The sequence below is a fragment of the Telopea speciosissima genome, chromosome 8 (genome assembly GCF_018873765.1).
Source record: "Telopea speciosissima isolate NSW1024214 ecotype Mountain lineage chromosome 8, Tspe_v1, whole genome shotgun sequence".
Classification (NCBI taxonomy): domain Eukaryota; kingdom Viridiplantae; phylum Streptophyta; class Magnoliopsida; order Proteales; family Proteaceae; genus Telopea; species Telopea speciosissima.
The window spans coordinates 53,160,284-53,186,641 of record NC_057923.1 but is presented as its reverse complement, the minus strand read 5'-3'; the positions used below and the strand labels follow the sequence as shown (position 1 = coordinate 53,186,641).

Below are 26,358 nucleotides of genomic sequence, written 5' to 3'. Positions count from 1 at the left end.
GATTCTTCAGTAGGTGAAATTGCTTTCAGCTTCGGTCTTCAATCGACATTAGCCCTTACAGCTTCGATCCTCAATCGACACACAGTGTCTTTTGGGGTTCTAGGCTGTTGGGCTACCTTTCTATGTGGTGTGTCCTTTCCAATGCTTGGTGGGGTTATGCTATCGCAGAGAGGATGAGAGTCTTGAGGGGGCTGATTTCTGCTTCCCTAACCTCTTCAGAGTTCAAGGTATGGATGTTTTGCACAAACAATGCGCTGGAGGACCTAAACCGGTGTCTTGCTCATCATCTTCAACCTCCTCGTCTCTGGCTGGCTTAGGAGACCGGCAATAGGGGTCATTCTGTCTTCAGAGGAGCTCAAAGATGGCGGGATGGTGATTCCCATTTGGCGAAGCAGTCCCCCAAGACTTCTCGGGGTCGCTTTGGGACAGGGTATATTACATCGTGAATGTCAGGGTTAATCATACTCTGCCCGATGTTCTTGTTGTTGCTACTCTTGTCTCATGCTTCTCGTCCCCTGGTTCATTCACTCATCCACGTTCTTCTCTGATGGATCAATTCAAGGCACATCGTGCTCGTGGTTTAGGCGAACTTCGATCTCACCTTGCTTTCGTCCTTTAGGAGAAGAATCCAACTGGAACCGAGCATAGCTTACTTTTGTATTTGTAGCACCATTTGATCCCATTATTTGTAACAATCCCATGTATTTGTAGCACTATTTGAAATCTATCAATAAAGAATTTTTATTTTTGACTTGTCTCTTCTGGTTTTGTTTCTTTTGTTGTATTTCCCTTGCCATAGTCGGTCTTTCTCTCCACCATCGATAGTGATAACAACTGATACTTTTAAACCTATTTTGCTGTGGCGGTGCAACTTATCGATATGCTCTGATGACCATGATCTTTATTGGGGAAGCGCCTATGGTGCAACTCACCATTATGGTCGGATGACCATGATCTTCATTGGGGAAGCACCCCTATGGTGTAACTCATCATTATGGTTGGATGACCATTGTCTTCATTGGGGAAGTGCCCTTATGGTGCAACTCACCATTATGATCGGATGACCATTGTCTTCATTGGGGAAGCGTCCCTATGGTGCAATTCACCATTATGGTCGGATGACCATTGTCTTCATTAGGGAAGTGCCCCTATAGTGCAACTCACCATTATGGTCGGATGACCATGATCTTCATTGGGGAAGCGCTCCAATGGTGCAACTCACCATTATGGTCGGGTGGCCATTGTCTTCATTAGGGAAGCACCCTTATGGTGTAACTCACTATTATGGTCGGATGACCATCATCTTCATTAGGGAAGCGCCCCTATGGTGCAACTCACCATTATAGTCGGATGACCATTGTCTTCATTGGGGAAACACCCCTATGGTGCAACTCACCATTATAGTCGGGTGACCATTAAATTTTTGACACATCATTAATAATAGCACATAAAATTTATTTAAAAGAATGATTATGAAGTTTGATTGCAAGAATGAACCATTGCTCCTCAGAATTGATGAGTAAGCGTTGATGCCTTTATTAACCATAGTCATATGAAACTTTGAAACAACTTCATCTTTGATTTAAAACAAATAGAGGCTGACCTCATTGATAGAATTTTCACAAATTTTCTAAATTTCAAGACCGTGGTATGGGTACTCCCTCCAAAGTTTCCAAATGGAAAGCTCCTGGTGCCACTTGTTTGGAGATTCTGTATGGTCCTTCCCAATTGGGTGCTAGCTTTCCCATGGACCTTGGATTAGAGGCTTCTACCTTACAAAGCACCAGTTCTCCTTGGTGAAATTTTCTTGGTTTCAACTTTGCAATATAATGGTGTGCCGTCCGTTGTTGGTGAGTGGCGTTCCTTACCCGTGCTATTTCTCGGATCTCATCTAACAGATCCAAATTTGCTCTTAACTCCTCATCATTAGCTTTTGGATTGTATAATTGCACCCTCATTGATGTTTCCCCTATTTCCACGAGGATTACTGCCTCGGTTCCATATGCCAGCATAAATGGTGTTTCACCTGTTGCAATTCTCGTGGTAGTACGGTATGCCAATAAAATGCTGGGCAGTTCCTTTGCCCATAATCCCTTTGTTGTTTCTAACTTCTTTTTTATCCCATCCAGTAGGATTTTATTCATGGCTTCTGCCAGGCCATTGGATTGCGGGTGAGCTACCGAGGTCTTTCGCAGCTGAATTTTATACTGATCACTGAACTCCTTGAACTTTTGCTCAAATTGCTTTCCATTGTCAGTGATAAGTGTTCTTAGAATTCCATATCTGTATATGACAAAATGGAGGAAGAATCTCCATACCTTCGCAGCTGAAATTACTGCTAAAGCTTCTGCCTCCATCTATTTGGTAAAGTAATCAATGGTCACCACCACAAATTGTCTACCTCTTCATGCCTTTGGGAAGGGACCTAGAATATCCATCCCCCACTGTACAAAAGGTAATGGACTGGAGATTGAAGTAAGCTTCGTGGCTGGTTGACGCGCAATCGGTGCAAACGTTTGGCATTTGATGCATTTGCGTACAAAACTCATTGCTTCCTTCCGTAGATATGGCCAAAAGTATCCCTGCCTGATGACTTTGTGAGCCAGTGCTATGCCCCCCAAGTGTTATCCGCAAATGCCTGTATGAATTTCCCTTAGAACGTATTCTATTTTGGATGGCCTAAGACATTTTAAGCAGGGCATGGCATATGCTTTCTTGTAAAGCACTCCCCCAATCATCGTGTACCATGCTGCTCTCGTTCTTATCTTTTTGGCTTCTTCCTTGTCTGTTGGGAGTGTGTCCCTTTGGAGATATGCTATGAGGGGGTCCATCCAATAGGGTTCAACCTCAATGGGTAGTACATCCTCGATTTCTTCTATACTTGGCGCACCAAGCACATATATGTATAGGGTTCTACCCAGATCTTGAAATTCCAAGGTGGCTAGCCTAAAAAGCGCATCTGCCGAGGCATTTTGTGCTCGGGGTACCTGCAATATTTGAAAGCTGGTGAACTCATTAATTAAGCTGTGCGCTTTTCCCAGATATTGTGCCATGCGTGGTTCCTTCACCTCGTATTCTCTATTAACTTGATTGACCACCAACTGGGAATCGCTATGCACGGTGATGTTCTTTACGGCCAAACTCTTCGCCAGATTCAGACCTGTAATTAGGGTTTCATATTCTACTCCATTGTTCATGGTTTGGAATTCAAATCTTAGTCTATACTGCACTAAGAATCCCCCTGGGCTTGTCAATATTAGGCCAGTGCCACATCCGTTACCATTAGATGAACCGTCCACGTACAAGGTCCAAATTTATGTTACCTCCCTAGCTCCAGCCTCTGGTGCTATCTCCTCATCCAATAATATGCATTCGACGATAAAGTCTACAAGGGCCTGAGCCTAAATAATAGTGCAGGGGTTATACTGAATGTCAAATTCTCCCAGCTCTACCAACCATGTTATTAGTCTCCCAGAATGGTCGTGCTTGGCCAGGATTTTCTTCAAAGGTTGGTTTGTTATTACTTCTAAGGTATAGGCTTGAAAATAAGGTCTAAACTTTCGAGCAGACATTATCAGAGCATAAGCGTACTTCTCCACATTGTTGTATCTAGTTTCTGCATCTAGGAGCACCTTGCTAACATAGTAAATTTATATTCATTCACTAACACATCAATCTTAGATTGCTTAACTTCAAAAGTACCTTCATAGGTCACTATAAGCTTATCAAACATCTCCTTAGCGGAGTCACACATGCATGTCCTATTATACTTTTTTTCTCCCAATGCACATTGAAGATAACTTATAGCAACAGAGTTGAGTTGCATCTTAGCTTTCTCAATTGGGGTCTATTCTTCTTTGGGTTTGTCTATAGTATTGGGTCCGTTCTCTATAACTTTCCATGCATTAATGTTATTGACGCATACGAAGTTCTTGAAGCGATTCTTCCAATAGGAGAATCCTTCACCTTCAAAGAAGGGAGGTCGGGTAATGTTATAACATTCGAACTTACGGTTAGCAGAAGTTCCCATAGTCTTTAACTCTTAGTTGGATTAAAGATAATCACAGTCTTGAGCTCTCGCTCTGATACCAAATGTGAATTCACCTAGAGGGGGGGTGAATCGGTGTAGGTTCAAAAAATTAAAATAACTATGCAGAAATAAAACCAAACAATAAAGATAGAGAAGAGTAAAGACAAGCAGTGTATAAAGACACAAACAATTTATAGTGGTTTGGCCAATATGTGCCTACGTCCACTCCTCTTACCTTAGAAAGAATTCACTAAATCGAATCTTGAGTAAGAGCAAGAGGACTTGTACAAATCTTGATTAAGAGCAAGAGAACTCAACTACTCTTGATTCTTAGCAAGATGACTCAACCAATCTTGATTCCTAGCAAGAGGACTCACTAATCTTGATTTCGAGCAAGAGGACTCAACAATAACTTTAAACAAAGTAAAAGAACTACTAAATGGTTTAGAGTTACCTTAAACTTTAGTAGAAAAGATGCTACCTTTCAATGTATGCAACTTGGATGCAAGTGTGTATGAAAGAGCAAAGATGAGATTGAATTTTCTTCAATCTTCTTGATCTTGAAAGAATAATCTCACAAGGGAGTGCTTGATTGCTTAGAGCTCTTGATTGATGATTGTTGTAGTGTTTAGAACACTAATCAAGAGGGTATTTATAGGCTAGAGGCTTAGAACCAATTTAGGAATCCAATTAAGAAAAGAATCCCACATTCTATAAGTGATCCGGTATGCTGGATGGGAATCCAGTATGCCAGATTACCTACTTTCCTAAAGAGTTAGGAGAATAACGGTCATAATTGATTAGTCAAGCACTGATCTGGTATGCTGGATTGGGATCCGGTATGCTGGATCAGGGCAAAATACACCCAAGAGAGGATCCGATATGCTGGATCCTTATCCAGCACGGGTAAGGGGTTACTGGAGATGTTTCTCTGAGACACCCATTAATCCGGTATGCTGGATTGGGCAATTACAGTGTAACTTTAGTCTAATTTCCTCAGGGGTTATTTTGGGTATTTCAAACCCAATTGGTCACATGATCAGGAGTTCGAATAACCTCCTAGGGTCATTCTAGATGGATGCATGCGTGTGTATGTGCATTACATCGAATGTGACTCAAGAAACAATAGAGATTACATATTTGTAAATAGACAAAGTCTTCAATCAAAAGTCTTCAATTCTTCAATGCTTTAGGCTTCTAAACATATGTCTTTGACTTCCAAGCTTCAATCTTCTTTGAAAGTGGTTTTTGAACACTTGTATATGCTCCCCCTCACTTGATGCTATGCTTTGAGTCTAAAACACTTAGAACATAAGCATTAGTCCAAGTCTTATTTGTTATCATCAAAACATCATCATAGGGATGACTTGGAGGAAGTAGAGTGTAGGACCAGTTTCCTAACAATGACCTCCTGGATCTGATCCTGCAGTTCCAATACCTTGTCGTTCAGAGCTTGTTCAACTTTGGTCATCTGGGAACCCTGATTCTTGCCGTTCCCTGGTACTTCTTTGCCCTTCCGCATGGCGTTGTTTGCGTTGTTGTGGCTCTCTCTATGCTCCAGGGAAGGAGTTCTTTCTCTGTCCCATGACGGTCATGGGGGTATCTTGATCCTTGTAAGAAATCACGTTGCAGCTCCACCATCTGATCTATCTTATCCTGCCAGCAAGCCTACAGCGCATCAAACTGTTCCACCGTCACTTACCGTGGTGGGTCTCCTGGAAGTCTTGGATGAGATTCCTCCTGCTGTGATTCATTCACTTCGAGGATCGGATCTTTTGTCGCCTGGCAAGAGCCTGCAGGTTTGCCCAAAGCTCCTCCCTGAGCGATGGCGGGAGCAGCTGCTTCCGCAGCGGCGGCGGCGACCCTTGTGACTTTTGACTGATTTTTGGTATTAGTCATGGTGGGATCTTCGCAGGTTTCTATTCTTCACTTCCCACAGATGGCGCCAAAATGTTGCACAAAGAATATTGCCAGAGAAAAATTCTCAAGCAATGCAACTTTTAAGCTAGCCCTGGTCTAGGGAAAATATGGAAAATGAAGATTGCTTTGTTATATTTCTTAACTTCTCTATTGATAGAATAATGAACTTTCTTTACATGAGCAACAGGGCTCCCATTTATACATATTCGGGCCCAATGCCTTTCCTATTTCATCTCTCCAATTTGCCAAAGGACCTTTCCTTTCTAGTAAGGTGATCCATGAATGCTCGGATTAGAAATCCCTTACAAGAATCAAGATTCTCCCCTCAAATCTTGGGATCCTTCCGGATTTGGCACGTGAATTATGGTTATCAGCGTACACCCACTTGGAAGTTTACAATTGTCTTTGCTGACGTGTCTTGGCCGGTATAACTGTCATGGGTGTGATTTTTTGGGCTTCCGATTGGGAACTGGTTTACTTGTAGCCCAAGTGGGGCACATGTAAAGTAGGGATTGGATGTACAAAAAGTGGTGTATCAAGTAAGAACCCCAAGTTATCTAGATCAAAAAGTTAAAAAACCAAAAATCATAATTTTGGTAAATCTCTACTCTTTTTTACCAATTCAATTTTTTAGGGTTAAAAGCTGATTTTGCTTCCATTCCTTGGTGGCATTAAGGTTGTCAATTTAGAGCCAAAATCGAAAACCGAAGCCAAAACCAACCGTTTAAAATCGAACCAGAGTAAATCGGTTCAGTTTCGGTTTCCAAAGCTTGAATCTTTTCTAGATTGGGTTTGATTTCAATTTCATGCCTAAAGCCGTGAAACCAAACCGGATTACCTATTTTCAAACCGAATAAGGAGCTGATAAAGTTATATATATATATAACTTTTAATCAATTGTGGATGATAAATTGTTTTCCATTTTAGTGTTTGGGAAAAGTTTGGTGGACTATGATCCTAACAAATAAGGGTTTTTTATTGGTGAAGATGTAAATAAGTTGGTGCAAACATTTAAAATAGGACATAAACTGAATATGACATCAAATTAAAACCACTAAGAAGCTGATTGCAAAACCGGACCAAACCGAGTCGATTTGGTTTTGGTTTTGAAAATGTATTCCTCTTCTCAATTCAGTTCGGTTTTGGTTCCTACATTTTGTTTCTTAATCTGAGCCGAAACTGAACCGATTGACACCCTTAGGATGTGTTTGGTTGAAGGTGTTGGATGAGTGAGATTCTGATTTTGGATCTGCTGCATACGAATCTAGTTCAAGTGGATTCGTAGGTGAGAAAAAAAACTGTTTGGTTATCCTGAGTCTGTCAGTTGGAATCATCTTGAATCCATCTGTAAAACTGTTTGGTTACCCTGAGTCTGTCAGTTGGATTCATCCTGAATCTATTTGAAGGTGAAGTAACAACACTCCATTGTCCTCTTTGACATAAACAATTAGAAATAAACATAGCTATGAAGTAAGTTTCTATCAAATAAAGATTGCAAATTTTTGTATGAGATATGGACCAGTCATTGTACATTCCAAATTCGTAGCATGTTATATTGAAAGAGAAGATAATTCACCAGAGGAGGAAACACTGTTGCTACTTCCCACTCTTCTTTTCTTTGAACCTCTTAATTTTATCTTGTTAAGAAGGAAAAACAGAGAAAACAAAATTCTATATTGAGTAGAATACAATGTGTGTATATATCCTTATTAAAAATCCCTTTTTTTTTTTTTGATAAGAATTTAAAAAATCCCTTAATAGAAGGGAAATAGAACGGAAGATAAGAAACTGTGTGCCGGTGGAGGGTCACGAATGAGAGTTGGAAGGAATGGGGGAATGCCTTACAACATTAGAATGTGCCATTATTTTGAGATCGAGGAGTACAAATCGTAGTAGAGTAGAAAACTAGAAATTAGAATAATTATTTTCCTTATCTCACAAAAAAAAAAAAAAAAAAAGATCGACTGAAATCCCCAATTCCCAAATCTGAATCCCCTTTCTTTTATCCCTAGTTCCAAGTCTCTTTTTCTTCTGAAACTTTGTTTCCTTTTTTTTGTCCATCTTCCTTCTGCTTAAATTCCCACAGATCGATCGTAGTTTCATCCTCCCAAATTTGATCATTATGGTTCTCTTCATCCCGCACAATCTCAGACGACGAAGAAGAAGAAGAGGAAGAGGAAGGAGTATAACTTGAAGGCGCGCCATTGACATGGACATAGGAAGGATAAGAAGATAAAAGGTAAAAGTAAGATCTTGTTCTTCTAGTTCGAAAGATGACCGGTATGGAGAACAAGAATCGAGAGAGTGAGAGAGAGAAATAGAGAAGGTGGACTCGCGTGGATTCGTTGCTGAATTTACCCCAAGGGGTGAATTCTATTGGATTCTCAATATAGCCTTAAATGTGGCCTCTCATGGATCTGCGGATTCGAACATGAAACCATGTTCTCAGAACCAAACTGGAAAAAGAAACAGAATCCAGATTAGACGGATCTGGCTCGTCCTACAGCTTCAACCAAACACGCCTTAATGGTTTGAGGAATCGGTATTGGCTAGGTAACTAAGGGACCCAAGGTGTATTTCATCGTTTTTCCTATTTTGTTTTCAGTAAAGTAGTCAATCTGTCGATATGTCCGAGTGGTTAAGGAGACAGACTCGAAATCTGTTGGGCTTTGCCTGCGCAGGTTCGAATCCTGCTGTCGACGATTTGTACAATTTTTTCTTTTTTTTCATTTCCTAACATGCATTGGTTTTGTCCTTTTTTGTTTTTTTTTTTGGGTGAAAATTGGTTTTTGCCTTTTTGATAAGAGCGTAACATGCAAGCATTGTTACTCTTTAGTTTTATTCACTTCTAATTAACTCTGAAGAAGCTTTCCCATTGCTGCAATTTAACCCTAGCACCGTGCTCAATTTTTTTCTCTCCCTCGTAGTTGCTTTCCCCTTCTTCAGAGATATATAGTTTCGGAACTGACTTTCGGCTATAACTCCATCCTTTCTTCTATTTCCCCCAATTCTCTTCAATTAAAGCTTCTTTTCTTCTTCTTCTCTTTCAGAGATTTACTGTTTCTGAACCCTAGAAACCCTTTTATTGCCTCATGGCGACGAACACTCCAAATTTAGAGTGTCGTATGTACGAAGCTAAATATCCTGAAGTCGACATGGCAGTGATGATTCAAGTAAAGAACATCGCTGATATGGGTGCCTATGTGTCGCTTCTGGAGTACAACAACATTGAGGGCATGATACTCTTCTCTGAGCTTTCTCGTCGTCGGATTCGGAGTGTTAGCAGTCTGATTAAGGTGGGACGAATAGAGCCTGTGATGGTTCTTAGGGTTGATAAGGAGAAAGGTTATATTGATCTCAGCAAGAGACGGGTTTCGGATGAAGAAATCGAGGCTTGTGAGGAGAGGTATAACAAGAGTAAGCTTGTACATTCTATCATGCGCCATGTTGCTGAGACCATGCAAGTTGATTTAGAGGTACAAGAAGCATAAATTCCAGTAGTATTTGTTCAGTGCTCAACATGTTTTGTATATATGTTTTATTTTCCTTTAGCTTACTTCGATTTGAATGGTTACGATCGGATTCTACATCTGTTATCCACTGGTTGTATTAAAGGTATGGTTGGAAAGCTTTAATATGAACTTCTATTGCACTTCAACCCAGCCAGTGGAAAAAGCCCACACATCCTTAGCCATGTCATTGTATGCAATTAATTAAAGGGCGAATTCTTCATAAAATTAGGAAGACACGTTTTCCTGTACTTATTGGTGAAGTGTATTGCCCCAAACTTGTCTTGGTTCAGATGGGTGAGTAATATATGTAAGGCTAGGTAACAACTACACTAACCCCATACAGGATCACACTACTACCAAACAAAAGTACTGATTTCAGAGTTCAGACACAAGACCAGAATTTAATTATGAACTCAGCAGTACATATCAGTAGGTTGTGACAACCTCTAAGACTCCTTATGGTACACAATACAAGTGTCAAACAACCCCAGCCCAATAGTTCACTTAACAGCTTATAACAACCTATCTCAAAGCATACACAACAGTGCTGTACTTGGTAAGTAATTCTGAAATTAATTGCAAAAGAAAAGGAGGTAAGAATAGAAGGATATTACCATCAAATGGTGTTCTCACAAGGGGGAAACACTCCTCAAATCCTCAGCCTAATCCGATGGCTGAATACTGATGTGCTTCAATTTTTTTGGCAGAAATAGGAGAAATTAGATTACTCCCAAACCAGACCTCAGAAGAGGGCCAACTTCAGGTTGAGTGGTGCTTCTGATGATGAGAGTAGATGCTCCAAAAATCAGCCAAAACTAAGGCCTAGGGGCTGAAATTGCACAAGGTTATGAAAATAGAAACTAAGTCTCAAATTAGAAACTTAGTGGAATTGATCCAATCCAGCCAGTAGATGTGCATCAAAATAGGATCAAATGAAGCTCTCCAGGTACTGATCTGATCCTCTAATATCAGCCAAGGTAGCTGGGTGGATGTCCAGACTGCTCCTCCTGATTGACCCCACGTGCTATAGTGGGATTGATTGAAAACAAAGAAATTGGTTTCTTGCCACCACCGCACCCCCGAGAGAGGGATAGATTGGAAAACAGATCTCGCTTTCCCGCACCCGCGTTGAGGAGAGGGTTGATCACGCATGAAGCACCATACTGATTCCCGCGTTGAGCCCTTACCATGCCATGAAGCTTGTTGGAGCGGGTTAGAGCCCTTACTGAGCCCGCATGAGCCCATACCAAATGCCCTTATCAAGGAGAGGGTTGTCCCCACCCTCGCTATAGAGGGATCGATTGCCCCACTGAATTCTTCTACATACTTCCTTGTTTAAGGAATTATGGGAGGAGTTCGTGCGAAGATCCGCCAAGATATCGGCGGCATCGTTCACACGTTCCTTTATAGAAATAGGAGGACCCGATGTAGCTTGCTACCATGATATCCTCCATCACCTATTTGGTGATGAATTGAATTAGGTCAGGAAATGGGGTTAGCCCCTCTTGCAAACAGATAGATAACATCTCCAGGGAGATGGAGGTCTTTATAGACAAAAACAACGCATTTATAAGATGAATTAAATATCTGAGGATGTGAAGTTGCAGCAAAGCTTCAATGAGAAAACCAGAAACGTAAGGCCTGGAAAGGCCTTCTCTGATGACCAACTAATATCAACAATGTTGGGGGGCTTCAATATAGATTTCAGTGGACAAACAGTAGCCTAAACAGTGGTCTCGAATGGCCAGAAAAATAGAAGTCTGAATAGGGAAAGAGGGGAGATTGAGTGGAGAAGAAAACAAGGAAAGAAGAAGGATAGAATGGGTTGAGTCTTTCATTCTTCCTTGGGTCTCTCACCTTCTCATAGGTCGTTCACCTTACTGTATCTCACAGCATCGTATTGCGTAAAGTAAAACATCATTCATCTTCATTCAATTGTGGGGGAGGACCTAAACTCCTAAAGTTCATTACATTATATAGGACAAACTTGCCTAAAATGAAAAATTCCAGGAGATTATTAATAACTTATTCCCCAAGAAATTACGTAGTCGCAACTTAAAACTATTATAAAAGGTAACAATAAGCTGAAACTAAAAAGGAAAGAACTTAACTAAATAACACAATGACTTGCAGCCCAAGTCATCAAAAATAGGAACTATAGAAAATTAGATCTTCTAGAAGAATCCATTAAGGAAACCACCACTCCAGCAGTCATATGGGGGCCCATATCCACTGTCCACGTGATCGGTACCCTGTGAACAGTAACTATTGAACATGAACGGTAACTTGTGAACAGTAAGTTTACTGAATTCAATTTTGGTCCTTTTCTTCTTAATGCTTCGATCTACATCGGTAGTAACAAAAGGACTCAAAAAGAGAAGATACCTGAATGAACTGCTTCTTTCCATTTACTTCTGTCATCCATTGACCCTCTAAAGAATAACCCTCAATGAGATGTATCAGAGGAAGGCATATCCAGTCAAGGAAATTCCTCCTGAACTTCAAATTCTTGTTCTTATGGTTTTCCTATTCTTTCTAAGAAGCGACTTATTTGCAAGTCTGTTTTTTTTATGTCTATGAACCTGCATTTCTGTGGACAGGGTCATATAATTTTTTCCTCCTCCCACACAATCCTTTGCCTTGCTACCGATTCTTGCAATTTAAATGTCCTAGATTTTCGTAATACCTTTTTGCAAGCTCAGGACCTGTAAGTCTAAACTCTCCTGGGATGACAGCCTGGTTGCAGTTTCTATGCTTTCCTCCTTTTGTCCTCCTCCAATACGTTTCTCTTTTATTGTCCTTTTTCAGAACCACCAGAACCATATATCAAACAATGTTTCATTAGCAGTCAGTCTTCTGAGGCCTAAATCTCCAAATTTTAGGTTTACATCTTCCAACCAAGAAGATTGCACATTTTTTATTACTGTTCCTGATGCAGGTGCAATACCCTGGACAGACTCAAACCCATTTGGGTATCCAGACGGAGATGAACCAGGTCCAATTTGGGTCCTAGTAGGATTTTAAGATTTTTATTTATTTTGGGATTAACATGCAATCTTTTATTTTAATAGTTTAAGTAGGAGATAGGCACTGGGATTTAGTTTCCTAATTAATTTGAGTTTTCAATTTAGAGGAGGCTTCTTTTTCATGTGTTTTTTTTTTATTTATTTAAATACATGTAACCGTGCAAGTAGAAGGCAGATTTGATGAATTAAATATTGAGTTGGAGTTTTCACGTTTGTGGAGCCAATGGAGGCCGTGAAGCCTTCCCCCCGCTTTCCGTGCGATTTTTTCTCTCTCATATCTTCTTTCTTTCTCTCATCTCTGGATTTTCTCTTGCCTCATCCTATATCCTAATTTATTTCTCTGTTCTGTTACTTGTGTTACTTGCAGTCCCATAGTTGGGTATCGATCTCTTTGGGTTTTCCTTAGTTCACGTTGGGATTTGGGGTTTAGATCACCTTTCTATATTTGATTCAACCCAAGACTCAGATCTGAAATCCTCTTTTATTTTGAGTTAGCATACAAGTTTCACACCTGCAACTAAATCCAGATCAGAGACTACCGCCAGGTTCAGATACAGACTTCAAATACCTCTTCTTTACTTGCTGATTGGGGCTGTTACTAGCTGGAATAAAGAGGCCATTATGTTAGCAACCCATCCTTAAAACCTCGCATTGATTGGATTCCTCAAGGAGGTAGTTCCCCATCTGCAACCAGTTCTTCCTGCTGGTTTTGTGATTTTGACAATACATTGGTTATTTACTTTTTAATTTGTTTGGTTATAAAACTATCCCTCTTATTATTTATGTCTTGCCATTAAGTTATTGTCAATTCCAAGATTGCCCTTTCACTAGTATGTCTTCTCCACCCACGTATGGTACCTTTACTTTGTTAGATTACTTTCCATTATTTACAGTATTGCCACCATTGTTATATACTTAAATTTATTTACGGGTTTTGCCATCAACCCTTTTATTTGAGCCTTCCATTATTCGGTGGCCCCATAACAGATCCGATTTGGGTCTATTGAACCTCGGATCTGCACCACTTCCCTTCCCAAAGGAAATCCCTTATGCCTCATTGTCTGAATTGTAGTTGGATGGGGATGAATACTGAAGGAAAGTCTGACTAACTTCGTAGGGTGTTAAAATTCTGAACTGTTTGGTGGCCATGGGTTGATGTTTTCTTAAATTACGAGTAAATACCCGTTGATTGCCTATTGGGTGACCTTCTTTCCCACCCAACCCTCTTCAAAATTCCTTTAAATCGAGGAGACTTTGTTTTAAGACCGAGGGTAAGTTCCAATGATCTTAAAATTAAGAAAAAAAAAATGAAAAATTGCAACCAGCGGTCGTCGAGCAGTGGGAGCAGCAAGAGGCAGAAGCTGCTACTAGAAGATAAATATTGACACTCGAAGACAAACCCATCTTTCTCTTTGATCCTCCTTGACGCTATCTACCGCTCAATTGATAAAGGCGATGATGCAAGTGAAGAACAGCTGGTCCTCTATAGAGACACCATGAGAATGAAACAGAACAGCAGTGTAGTATTGTGGGATGGGATGATAAATCTCGACGAGCCGTCTTGATTCAGCCTGCCTGATACGGTCCTATTCCATCAGAAGTCGTCGTGGGCGCCATCTGTATAGACCTGATCTCGATTCCTGATTCAAGGTCTAAGAAACACGTTTCCTGATATGTACCCCTCATCCAGTTTAGGTTTCCTAACAGTTTCTTTCCTTTTAAACAACAAACCTATTGATTTCATCTTCTATCTCTCTAAGATTGAGAGCCTGAGACTCATACAGAGACATTCAATACTTTCTGATTGTGTTTCACACATTGCTTCTTTTCCTTAGCCATTCATCACTTATTGCTAGTGAAAGCTGAGTGTGCATCCCATTTCTTGTTCTTGAACTATTGAACTTACTATCATTTTGGCTTGGCGTCTGTAGTTGTATCCCTGATTCTTTTACCCTTCTCGATATGACAATCAGCGATTCTAAGCATCTAAGGTCGGACTAGGTTTCTTTTTTAATTTGTCCTTCCGATGACGATTATTTTTTTAACCCTTTTTGGCAAGAAAAGGTAGTTTGATCTGACCAAGTAACCATGGCTTTAAAATGGGAATCCTTTGGTGTTTGGCCTTTAAAGGCACAAAAGCGGTTGGTGTCGTGTGCTTGTCGTAATTCTCCTCCTCTTTGTGGTTTTTGCATCCCTTGTTTTTCCTCATTGGATGGAGTATCCACATGACCTCCACAATCATTTAGTTTCCTCTCTACTTCCACTGTGGACTTTGGTCTTCTTAATTTGGTGTACATGAGATGCGATATTTCATCAATTTGTAATGTGGCTACAATATCTATTACTTTTTTGGGTCTCTCATTGGTTTTTCGTTCTTTGAATCTCTTCACACTCTCACAAGGTTAAACAAGTGAAAATAAAAAAAAATTGGAAAGAAAACCATAATGTTCTTGTTCATTTAGAGAACGGGGGAAAAGGATGACTTTTGGGCGAGGGAGTCAGACTATGTGAAGATCTAGAAGGGTCGGTGAGCGTAGGGGGAGGGAAGAGAGGACACATGTCCTTAACTTATGGGGGTGTTGCTTTAAATAAATCTTCTTTTTCTTTTATAGGCCAACAAAACGAGGTGGAATGGAAAAATACTTTCTCTAATTAACTATCCTGTTCCCACCCTGAACATTTGGGACACAGTCCCCAAATTTTCCCACCCTACACACCCCAACAACCAAACAGTGTTTTAGATCCCATTTGTTGACGGGGAGTTAGGGATGAAAGTTTGGGGGTGGGCCCCACATGTTGTAGTGGGGTGGTGGGGCAACTGTGATAGTTGAGAAAAATACTATTCATTGATTTCATTCCCATCCCATCTTTTTTGGTTGGATTTTCCTTAGAATGAGGGAAAGAGAGATGGGGAGCTTTAGTTGGTAATCAATGTTTGTTTTTTACGACAGCCACATGTGTGATCCAATAGACCCATTAAATTTTATAATTTACAAAGGAGATGATAAATTAGGTATCAAGGTTAAAACCTTCAAAAGAGGGAGTGAAAGAGAAAGAGTGGAACAAAGGGGTGAGGAGAGAGACAGTGCTGAGCAAAGAGAGGGGCTGAGGACTGAGGAGAGAGGCGAAACAGAGAGGGGGCGAGAGATAAAGGGGCAAGGAGAGAGACGGCATAGCAGAGATGAGTGATCTTAGATGCTTTAGGATTACTTACTGAAGCGTCTTCATTGAGGTGCGATGAGGGATGCCATGGAGGTCATCGTTGTCTTCGTCGCTGTCGGTCTAGAGAAGGGAATCGAGTTTGAGCAGCTCCGTGGGAGGTCTACCACTTAGGTTTTAGTGCTTCTATTGTTGGCTTCGACTCAAGGATCGAGAACTTGCAAGATCTCGCCGAGTTTCTCGGTTTTGGGCCTTACCGAGTCGAGTTAACAGTCGGTTCCTAGGAGTGCAATTTCTCGGCCGAGATCTCAGTGATATCTCAAGGCTCAAAAACAGGTTATTTTCAATACAAAAAAAGCAATATCTCGCCGAGAGATATCGAGATCTCGGTTGGGCCCAAAAGTGCTATTTACTTGTATTCAGCCCATTTTTCACCCAAAAACCCATTTCCAACGTAAGAGAGAGCAGGGACAGAACTCGATAGGCTCTAAACCAAGGGGAAAACACCTCTCCTTCAGATTTCTTATTCTTTCTTTCGATTCTTGGCTGGAATGCACTGTTTGGAGTAAGATTGAAGTGCCAAAGTGAAGATTCAAGTGCCAATTTGGAGCATCATCACCTATTTGCAAGATTTCAAAGGTATTTTCTATTTTTTCCCCAAATCTATTTTTTCCAAAAAATTTTTTTGTAATCCTTGTTAGATTCATGTGGTTTTAATATATGTTGAACATCTTTGCCCGATCTATCACTTGATGGAGTTGGATTTTTTTTTCAGTTGATAAATTATTTATTATATTTTCTGGAAAAATAAATGATTTATTTGAAAAAAGAAAATGAAAAAAATAGGATGAATAGTGATTGTTTGAAAATGATTTTGATATATGTTAAACTACTTGGGATGTTCTACAGCCCCATGGATTAATTTTTTATTTTCACCCATTAAAAAATTTATTTTATTTTTCAGATTTAATAAATATATTATAAAAATAAACAAATATATATAATATTAAGGAAAAATACTTATTGCTTATGGAAAATTATGTACAACAATATGTACATAATATTCAAGCTCAAATGGTGTCGAATTCATCATTACATTATATTTTTCTTATATTTTAAGGTATAAATAGTTTTAAAAAACATTCAAAATATTATTTTTAATTAACAAATAAATACTAGGGTTGGGGGATAAATAAGAGATAGTTATTTCATAGTTCTAGTAGCTTGACATTACGTTTAAGAGTTATGAATAGCATACTTTAAGTCTTGAATACTTTACTTTAAGTGATCCATGGTTATTAATACATGCTTTTTTATGTAACAGTGTAAAACATAAGACATTTTGTATACAATGTCTGATATAGCATGGCAACATGGAGTCCCCATGTCCGCAGACAAAAAGAAGTCCAAATGCAATTATTGTGGGAAGTTGCTATCTGGAGGAGCCACCAGGTTAAAGCAACACTTCTCTGGTACAGGAAAGGATGTTTTCTCATGCCCAAATGTTCCTATCCAAGTGAAAGTAGCAATGACACAACATTTGAAACGAGGAAGATTAAAAAAATCTGAGAGGGAAAGAATGCAACAAGAGTTTAATGAGGCAGTACTAAAGAGGGCTAGTGTAGAGGTCCGTGGCGGAGATGATACTGACATTGGGCCTCCACCTGGTGAGTTTCAATCAGAGGCTGAATGGAGAATTTACCAGCAGACTTTGGCTGAGAGTAGACAAAGTTTTCATTTTGATAATATAAGAGTCCTGCTGATGATGATGATGATGATGGTGGTGGTGATGACACTGGTAATACTAGTGATGGTGATGGTGATGGTGATGGTGATGGTGATGGTAGTGGTGGTGGTGGTGGTGGTGAGGCTGCTGCTGCTAGTGGCATGCGGAGTGGCGGTTATTATAATGATCGTCATGAGGGGATGCGTGAGCAGTACGAGCATGATGTGGGAACGCAGGGGGACCCTATGCGTTTCACCGGTGAGTCTTAGTTTATGCATGCCACTCAAGATCAAGACCATGGTGACCACCCTAAAACATACAACAGAAAGAAGGGTCGCAAACACTCACATCAGTCATATGCTCAGGAGGAGGACAGCAGCAGTATGAACACCATGCTTACAAGTTTCGGAAGCATGAGTATAGCTACTACTAGTGAGCATTTGTCATGGCAATCATCTCAAAGATCATCATGGCTATGACTATGGCCAGCAGAGCAATCGGTATATGTTGATCAAGACTTATATGGAAGTTGTGGCACATTATCTGCAACGCTATAGCAATTCCATGACATGGGAATTCTATGTGGATCAATATGGGGATGAATTTCTTGTTCAATCTCATTTTATGTAACAAATTAAGTGAACATTGATGTAATGTACATTTTATTCGAATGTTTTGATTGATGTGTACTAATTAGAATGTTTTGATTGCTAATTTGCCATGTTTTACTAAATTATATGTAGATTAAGTTGTTTTAGTACGACTCGTCGCCTACCAACCTATGGTCCAAAGTGAAACTCATATTTGGACTTGTTTTTTGGCAAATCTGAGCATGCCATTGTATTTAAATGGTCTGAAATACGTTGGATACCAAGTTTCAGACCCAAAATATGTGTACAACCCACCGAGTTGGGGGTCCGAGTCCACAAAAAAAAAAATGCAGCAACTTGCCGAGCGGCTCGACTCGGTTTCTGGCCTGGCCGAGATGCCACCGAGACCTGAGTTTTTGAACCTTGCTTCGATTGTGCACCATCTCTCTCTTTCCTCTCTCTGCTCCACGGCTCTCTAATGGTTAATTTTCATCTACCTCCCCTGAAGGATCATACCACAATTGGTGGGATTACGAGTGAGGTTGGATGGAGAAGACAGGGCACTGACAGGAAGCCCTGATGGTCTGAGTTTGTCTGTCCACTTCCCATCATAGTTATCTAAACATCCTCAAAATACCATACTTCTCGGGAAGTTGTCAGTCTTTCCTGCACTATTCATTTAAATCCCACCGACTCCCCACTAAAATAATGGGGCCTTTGGAAAAATGGTGGGGTGGATAGTGCAGGAAAATCTGGCTACTTTCCCAAGAGTGTGGGAAATAAGACTTTTTTAGATATCTGGGATGGGAAAAGTGAGAATTATGAGGTTATTCCTGTCACTGGTTGTCGGTTCCTCACCCCATCCTTCACAAGATTCATGTTTCTCTCAGCCCATCCCTCACAAAATCAATGAGATTTTTATGGAAAAGCCGAGGGAAACTTTGCAATGATCATCTCTCTCTCTCTCCAATCTTCTGTCTCTCTGCTCCACCCTCTCTCTTTCTCTCTTTATCACACACACGAGAGATTAAAGGCCTACTTGATTGAAACCCATCTTCAAAATCAAAACTTCCGAGAACAATCCCATTGTTCTTTGTGATTCTATTGATTCCCGCCTCAGTGTTAAGGGAGACATCTTTGAATAATCCATTGAGGTGCTCTTCTTCTCTGTCTTGTTCTTTGCTTTCCCGCTCATCTTTTTCCTGTCTCTCAACTCTATCCTCTCATGTTTGACCCATCTCTCTCTACTCTGTCATGTCTAGTGTTTTTTCTTTTTTCCTCTTGTTTTCACATATTCCTTCTCTCTCGCACATCTCGGTCTTTCACACCTTCCTCACTATCTTCACTTTTGCTCTCTTTTTCTCATCTCTCTTATATAGGGGAACCCTAGGGACTAGGGGTCCTACAAGGGTTGGTTAGGTAGGTTAGACCAAAGGTAATATCCTTAGGAAAAGTTATGAAGATGGACTGACAGCTGCATATAAAGATGAATAACATGAAGCTAAAACAGGTTATAAAAGAGTAATAAGCAATAAAAATCCTAATTATATCCAGCAACATAACAAGAAAAACCGTGGGGAAACATGGGGATAGGGACATGGCAGCAAAACACTTAATTGAATGCAATTAGGTTCAAGGTTCTGAAAATAATTAGTGCTATGAGTAAAACCCTTACATGCAGCCACTAAATGATAGGACAGCAAGCTAATCAATGCAAGCAGTGGGTTAATTAATGACAGTCATATACAGGGGAATAATAGGCACAACAGAAACTGTGGGGATTGGGGATGTATTCATGCAATTAAAAACAAGGAGATTGAAGTGCATTCAATGCCCCAAAGTAATGGTCTGTTAAAAGATTAATATAAACTGGGGAAAGGGGCAGAATTAAAATTCGTTGGGGGGGGGGGGTTGGTACTTTGGTGTACACAGTAGCTGCAGTAAATAAAGGAAGGAGAAGAAAATAAGTGAAGTGGAGAGAAGAGAAGAGAACCTTACCTGGCCGAATGATAGAGAGAGAAAGAAGAAGAAGAATACCACAATTGGGGGGGGGGGGAAGCAATCCACGATAGAGAGAAGAGAGGGAGCAGCCGAGCTTTCTTACTTTTTAATTTCAATTTAATAATGATCCATTGTTGGGGCTTTACAAGGCTTTATAAGCCACTTAACCCTAAACAGAATATGCCATCCTGATTGGAATTAAATACTAACTAAAAAATAAAACAACTTAAGTGAAAATACCCATGGGTTGATCCGTGGGTCTACCCCATCGAACCAAATAGACCAAATAAACCCAAATAATCCAAATAAAGAACTAAATAGACCAAATAAACCCAAAAATAAACTAAATAAACTAACTAGACTGCACTCCATCGAACCAAACAAGAACTCTATCGATCCAAGTAAGCAAGTAGGGGCTGAAATCATCGGTCCAAGTAAACCAGGGGCTGATGTCCTCATTTATTCTCCCTTAGAGTGCCTTCAAGGTCTCCTCATCCTGTTAAGAGTAATTTAGTCCACTGATCAGGTGAAATTGAGGTTGTAGGAGGGTCCGTCATGTTTTGATACACTCTACCTCTAAGGGTGGACATGAAAATGAGTAACTTAAAGACACTTAGACTCACAACCAGCAGCAACTAGACACCTAAACCTAGGCTCTGATACCAAGATTGATATTAAAGTCCTATCGGATTAGGAAAATGGACCAGTACTTCGATTTCTATGAGATGTCCGAGGAAGTTCGCTTCAGGTTCGCTAAAATCGAGCTTACCTGAGCAGCCCAAGACTTCTGGACAGAATTAGAGTACCAAGAGAACAATCTAGGACTTAAGCCAGTGACCACTTGGGTAGAGATGCAGGAAAAGCTCAAAAGAGAGTTCTTGCCTGTCAGCTATAGGCTACAACTTTTAAATTATAGGAACACCCTAAAACAAGGGAAGTTGTCTGTAACTGAATTCATGGACAAGTTCAATGAATTGAAAATTAGGAGCCGTACCTATGAGGATGTTGAGCAAACACTCTCCAGATTCCTTACTGGACTTAATTCTGACATCCGGTCATAAATGGCGCCTCACTTGGTGCGAGATGTCCCTCAAGCCTTTTGGACACCTCTTGAAATTGAATCATCAAGGAGGACTTTGCCTCAAAAGAAGAGCTTCCAGGCTGGGGAACCCAGCTTCTGAAGGCCCCTCCCTAATGCACCCAATTTCCAAAGACCCCTGTTAACCCACATTGTCAAATTGACAACAATAACAAGGGTAAAGGCATCTTGGGAGCAGTGCCCATGAAAAGTGGTCTGCTCCAGTGTTCCAAATGCCAAGGATTTGGACACGTTGCTAGAGAATGTTCCAATAGAAATCTTTTTGTTGGAGGACAAGACCACAAGGACTATGACCCGGATGACACCCAAGACCAACAGTATGAGGATCACCAACCAGATGTGAACATATCTGATGAACAGGTTGATGTGATCGATGGTTCTAGACTTGGAGTTGTGCAATGCATGGTCTCATAACCCAAGGATAATGATGATTGGCTACGAACCAACACTTGCCACCAGGGTAAGAACTGTCGTGTCGCCATCAACAGTGGTAGCTGCATGAATCTAGTTGCCCAAAGTGTCGTTGCCAGAATGGAACTCAAATCAGAGGCTCATCCAAAACCGTACAAGGTTGCTTGGGTAGGTCAGTCTACTATTGCAGTTACTCTCAGGTGTTTAATCCCTTTGTATTTTGCGGGATAAGAGTGTGGTGTGACGTCTTAGAGATGGATGTCACTCACATCATTCTTGGAAGACCATGGTTATATGACTGAGATGTCACCAACTATGGGAAGTCTAACACCTAGGTCTTTGAATTTAAAGGTAAGAAAATTAGACCGACTCCTAGTGCTCTCAAAGAGGTAAAGGTCCTGGAACACAAGGGAATTACCTCCAAGCAGACTCGTTCCAAAACACTCAACATTCTGAATCTGCAACAATTTGAGGGTGAGTGTAAAGAGTAGGGGGTTATTTATGCTTTAGTTGTCATACAGAGTAATACCTAGTTGTCAAGAAAATTTACTGAGGTTCCTAGAGAAGTGCAACCTTTGTTTAGAAAAAATTGAGCAATTGTTTCCCTAGGAACTACCTAATGAATTATCGCCAGTGTGTGATGTTCAGCCTGCAACTGATTTAGTTCCCAGTTCTTCTTTGCCAAATTTACCCCATTACCGTATGAATCCCAAGGAACACGCCCAACTTAAACAACAAGTAGATGAATTACTTCAGAAGGGATTCATTAGGGAGAGTCTTTGCCCCTGTGCAGTAGCTACCTTGCTAGGCGTATGTGCGTTGATGGTAGAGCCATCAACAAAATCATTGTCAAGTATAGGTTTCCAATACCTAGACTTGATGACATTTTTGGATTTGATGGCTGGCTCAATGATCTTTTCTAAGATTGATCTTAAGAACGGGTATCACCAGATTTGGGTTAGACCCGGAGATGAATGGAAGACAGCCTTCAAAACGAAGGATGGCCTTTGGCTTAACCAATGCACCTAGCACTTTCATGAGAGTAATGAATCAGGTGTTGCAACCATTCAATGGCAAGTTCTTAGTGGTTTACTTTGATGACATCCTCAAAGTAAAAAAAATTGCTGGTTTGAGCTTGAGATGGTGCCCAGTGGACATTATTTTAACCAGTGCAGGCATATTCACTCAAAATCATAGTTGTTAAGGAGTCGCCTCACCTAGGTATCCAGGCGTCGCCTGGCTTAGGTGCCATGGCACATTTTTTTGGATGGGTGTCGTGGTCTACTAAGCGACTTGTTGTCTTAGTTTGACCCTCTCAACCCTTTGGTTTGCTTACAAGCATGCTCAAAACAATAAGGCATAAATAATGCAGGCTGGGCTAATGTGTATTATTTTTCTGATGCTACTGTCCAAAGTCCCTTGAGCTGCTTAATATGACAATTTTCTTCACTTGTGGGTGTTTATGATGTGCTGATTGTTTATATCTGTTGGGCTTTTTGCTGCATCCTGCTTGGGCCTTTAAGTATTTATCCACTCCCCTCATGTAATGGATTAATCAACAACTCATTTGTAGCTTCCATGAATCCAGGCTAGACATTTCAGTGTCTGTTATTCCTTCTTTTGTTGTACTATGGCTTAACTGAAGAAGTTGCATGATTGCTGATGAAATTGTCATTCTTGAGTGCACTTTCTAAATATGATAATTACAACGCAGGATCTGTATATCCATGTTGGTTGGCCTCTATACCGCAAATATGGACATGCTTTTGAGGTAAGCTGAGATCGTCTTTTGTTGGGATTATTTGCTTTTGAACCTATATTTGAACTCTAATGTTATTACTTGAACAGGCATTCAAGTTAATTGTGGCCGATCCTGATTCAGTTCTAAATTCATTCACGCGTGAAATTAAGGAAGTTGGGCCCGATGGTCAGGAGGCAATGTTCACTAGCCTTTGTACTTGTTTTACTATCTATGTATCGGAACTATGGATACTCAAGGATGTTTTCTGCTTTCTGATCTTACAGGTCACTAAGGTAGTGCCAGCTATGTCAGAAGATGTGAAAGTGGCTTTGTTAAAAAATATTAGGAGGCGGATGACTGCACAGCCACTGAAGATTCGTGCAGACATTGAAATGAAGTGTTTTCAGTTTGACGGGGTTCTTCACATCAAGGTCCTTTGTCTTCATTTGTCACCATCTGCGTGGGATTATTAGCTGAAACATTTTCCTTTAAATGTCTCTGGCATTTGGATGTTCCAATTTTTTATCTATTATCTTTGACCTTGCAGGAAGCAATGCGGAAGGCTGAAGCTGCTGGGAATAATGATTGCCCAGTGAAGATTAAATTGGTTGCTCCTCCCCTCTATGTTCTTACCACTCAAACTCTGGACAAGGTCAGCGAGAAACTTTGCAGTATTAAAATCTGTCCAACTGATTTACTGTTCTTGAGTTCTTTTTTTTTCTTCTAATGGCTGGATAAAGCAACAAGTTTTTATAAGGCTGGCCAAGGGAAGTCTGTATGAAGGATACTCAACTAGATATAAACAGTGTTTTCTTGAGTTTTTTTTCCCTAATGGGTGGATAAAGCAACAAGTTTTTATAAGGCTACTGGCCAAGGGAAGTCTGTATGAAGGATACTCAACCAGATTTAAACAGAAAACACCCTTCTGGACAGATCATATGCAGTCCAAAATTTGCCTCACATCATACAATTGGATATGGCCCTATGTACATCAACTCCCTACCCATCCCAGGTCTAACTAATGCATCTGCTGTAGAGTTTGTGGCTCTTGGCCTCTGAGCAAACGAGGTATACCCTTGATTATGTAGAGCTCTAGCTTGCTAGCTTTTATGGTATTTCTACGTTCTGAGATCTATTTTATAATCAATTTTGGGTCTACTTGTTACTAATCCTAAGCTATAAATGTCTTTCCTCATTTCTAGTAGTCATTTTTGGCCTACCCCTAGCTCTTTTAGTTCCTTCAATCTTAATCGTATAATTCCTCCTTACTAGAGCATTCAAATGCCTCTGTTGTACATGTCTATACGACCTCAAATGACTTTCTCTCAACTTATCATGTATTGGAGCTACTCCAAAATTAGCTGGAGTTTGCTCATTCTTTATTTTATCTTTTCTAGGTTTACCACTCATCCATATCAGCATCCTCATTTCAACTTCACGAAGTTAGTAGATAGTCTCCGAATAATAGCTTTAATTTTCTGTGTGTTTGGTTTCCTCTCCCAATGGGTCTTGAGAAGGCCAATAGAATGTTTCCCATGTGACCTCTCAGCATTCCTCCAATTCTAGATGGTCCCAGACTTCCAAAACTACTCCCATCAAATTTAAGCTTCACAGATTTAAACCCCCACCACACCCAAAAAAAAATCACACTGAATAATTCAACTTCTAGATTCTTTATTGTGCCTGCAAGCCTGAGTTGCTGACACCTTTTGGACAAGTGGGACCTCTTGGGTCTTCATGTGGCATGTAGTCTCCTTTTCTAGGCAGATCTCCCATGACAGTATTTTGGTAGAGTTGGGATTTCCAAATCTGTCTGGAAGGAAAGAGAGAATTTAGGGAAAGGTCTTTTCTCCCTTTCAACCTTTGTTTGGTGAAGAGAAGCTAGGAACATTATTTTCCCTCATCTCAACATCATGCTTATTGTACACTATAATCATAACTTGTTATTGACTAATTTTGTGCTATGCATGTGTCTGTGGGTGAGGTGATTTATTTTTAACATCGATAAAATTTTCAGCTATTCCATGTGGACACTTCAAAATTAGTGTGAAGCCCATCTCTTACATGTTAATTAGCAGATTCATTTTCTGATCAATGTTTTCTTTCTATTTTAAACTTAAGGTGATTTGATTTCTCTCCTTCACTTCTTGATACCTGTGGTATTTTTGTACTTAATCTTTCATGGTCGGTTCTTGGCCTTGAAAAACATACAAAATCTTTTACTTTTTCAATTTTGGAAATATCAATTATTACCCTGGTGACATTTATCAAAATAATGTTGTTTGGGCTCCAGGTATATTTTTACTCTTAACTTTATGTACTTTGGTATTAATCAGACTGTCATCCTCCCTTTTATTAAGCCACTTTCAGAGAAAATTGTATATATCATTAGTCTTCCTTTTTGCAGGAGCAAGGGATATCTGTTCTTAATAATGCGATCAAAGCCTGCACCGAAGCAATAGAGAGTGAAAAGGGAAAACTTACAGTGAAGGAGGCACCAAGAGCTGTGAGTGTTAAACTTCTTACTTTCCATGCTTTCTCTGCAACTCTGAAGACATTGATTTTGCTTCATGGCTCTATTGGAACTGAAGTATGGTCTAAGAAATTTAGTAGCCTCGTTACTGATTTTGTGCATTGCTTTAGGTGAGCGAACGGGAAGATAAACTACTTCCTGAAAACATGCCAAATCCGAATGAGGAGGTTAGTGGTGAGGAAGTCAGTGAAGAAGAAGACACTGGAATGGGAGAAATTGATCTGGAAAATACAGCCACTGGAATAACAGAGTAAAGGCAGAGATAGTTGATTGATATTGGAACTTATAATTTTTTCATGGCCATTGTTGAGAGTAGTTATTGTATAGAGCTAGCATTTTATTCAACATTTTTTTATAGTTGGGATTGGCCGTGTTCCCCTGAGTTAATTTTGAGGATACTTTATACTTCAGATTTACACCATGAAACAGTATTGCAGTTATGGTATTTGATTGATATTTGGAACTGGAAATTGTTTGCCATAGCCTCAAAAAATGATGCTTGTACAGGTGGATTACCAATAGCTTTTTTTCTATTATTATTATTATGAGAAGCAGAAAGTTAATTAATAACTCAAAAATACTACAATGTCCTGAATATTGGTGGTAGAGA

At 40.1% G+C, this 26,358-nt stretch overlaps 1 protein-coding gene and 1 non-coding gene across 2 annotated transcripts; both read left to right on the top strand.

The window, feature by feature from the left end:
* The first annotated feature begins 8,570 nt into the window (after nt 1-8,570).
* Nucleotides 8,571-8,652, top strand: TRNAS-CGA. The gene has a single exon. It is a non-coding gene; the product is annotated as a tRNA-Ser (tRNA).
* Nucleotides 8,653-8,950: 298 nt separating this feature from the next.
* On the top strand, nt 8,951-26,072 carry LOC122638347 (eukaryotic translation initiation factor 2 subunit alpha homolog). The gene is made up of 7 exons (XM_043831261.1): nt 8,951-9,426; nt 23,189-23,245; nt 23,323-23,409; nt 23,500-23,646; nt 23,763-23,867; nt 25,623-25,721; nt 25,859-26,072. Exons 1-7 carry the CDS (start codon nt 9,043-9,045, stop codon nt 26,000-26,002), a joined length of 1,023 nt encoding a protein of 340 aa, XP_043687196.1. The 5' UTR covers nt 8,951-9,042; the 3' UTR covers nt 26,003-26,072.
* The last annotated feature ends 286 nt before the right edge of the window (nt 26,073-26,358 follow it).

Excerpts from the sequence above, each read along its gene's own strand:
- LOC122638347 (XM_043831261.1), top strand. The coding sequence starts at position 9,043 with ATGGCGACGAACACTCCAAATTTAGAGTGTCGTATGTACGAAGCTAAA. Across the intron at positions 23,410-23,499 it reads TTGGGCCCGATGGTCAGGAG|GTCACTAAGGTAGTGCCAGC; the intron begins GCAATGTTCACT and ends CTGATCTTACAG. Across the intron at positions 23,868-25,622 it reads CCACTCAAACTCTGGACAAG|GAGCAAGGGATATCTGTTCT; the intron begins GTCAGCGAGAAA and ends TCCTTTTTGCAG.